Source organism: Eimeria mitis, genomic scaffold, assembly GCF_000499745.2.
Source record: "Eimeria mitis Houghton genomic scaffold, Emh_scaff336, whole genome shotgun sequence".
Taxonomy (NCBI): Eukaryota; Apicomplexa; class Conoidasida; order Eucoccidiorida; family Eimeriidae; genus Eimeria; species Eimeria mitis.
Genome location: NW_013571699.1, coordinates 10,337 through 10,829, shown reverse-complemented (window position 1 = coordinate 10,829; position 493 = coordinate 10,337). Strand labels below are relative to the sequence as shown.

The 493-nt window shown below is 59.2% G+C and overlaps 1 protein-coding gene across 1 annotated transcript in view; it reads left to right on the top strand.

The window, feature by feature from the left end:
* Positions 1–493, top strand: part of EMH_0008420 (uncharacterized protein) — a gene marked incomplete at both ends in the record, with an annotated part of 4,978 nt that overhangs the window by 1,537 nt on the left and 2,948 nt on the right. Inside the window, 2 exons of the mRNA XM_013498349.1 lie at positions 127–322; positions 429–493. Coding sequence (XP_013353803.1) covers positions 127–322; positions 429–493 — 261 coding nt within the window. The remainder of the gene's footprint in view (positions 1–126; positions 323–428) is intronic.

Genomic DNA, 493 nt, shown 5'->3' with positions numbered 1-493 from the left:
AGGTGTCTGCATGCTGCTGCATCTGCTTCAGCATGCTGCAGCAATGGAGTTGCTGCTGCTGCTGCTGCTGTTGCTGCTGTTGCTGCTGTTGCTGCTGCTGCTGCTGCTTCGGTTGTCCTGCTGCAGCGCAGCTGCTGCAGCTCGTATAAAGAATCATGGGGAGAAGCAGCAGCAGCAAAAGGGCAGCCCGTCAGCTGCGCGAGCTGTGCTGCTGCTTGTAGAGCAGCAGCAGCAGCAGCAGCAGCAGCAGCAAAGCGACCCACCCGCAGCAGACAAACAGCAAGATTTGAAAAATACTGAGGCAGCTCCGGGCAGCCCCCGGGTGTATCCGCAGCAGCAGCAGCAGCAGCAGCAGCAGCTGCTGCTGCTGCTGCAGCAGGAGAAGCAGCACCAGAAGCAGCACAAACCGTCCTCTCTAACCACCGCAGCGCGCTCTTGAAACTGAGGCAGCAACAGCAACAGTAGCAGCAGCAGCAACAGCAACAGCAGCAGC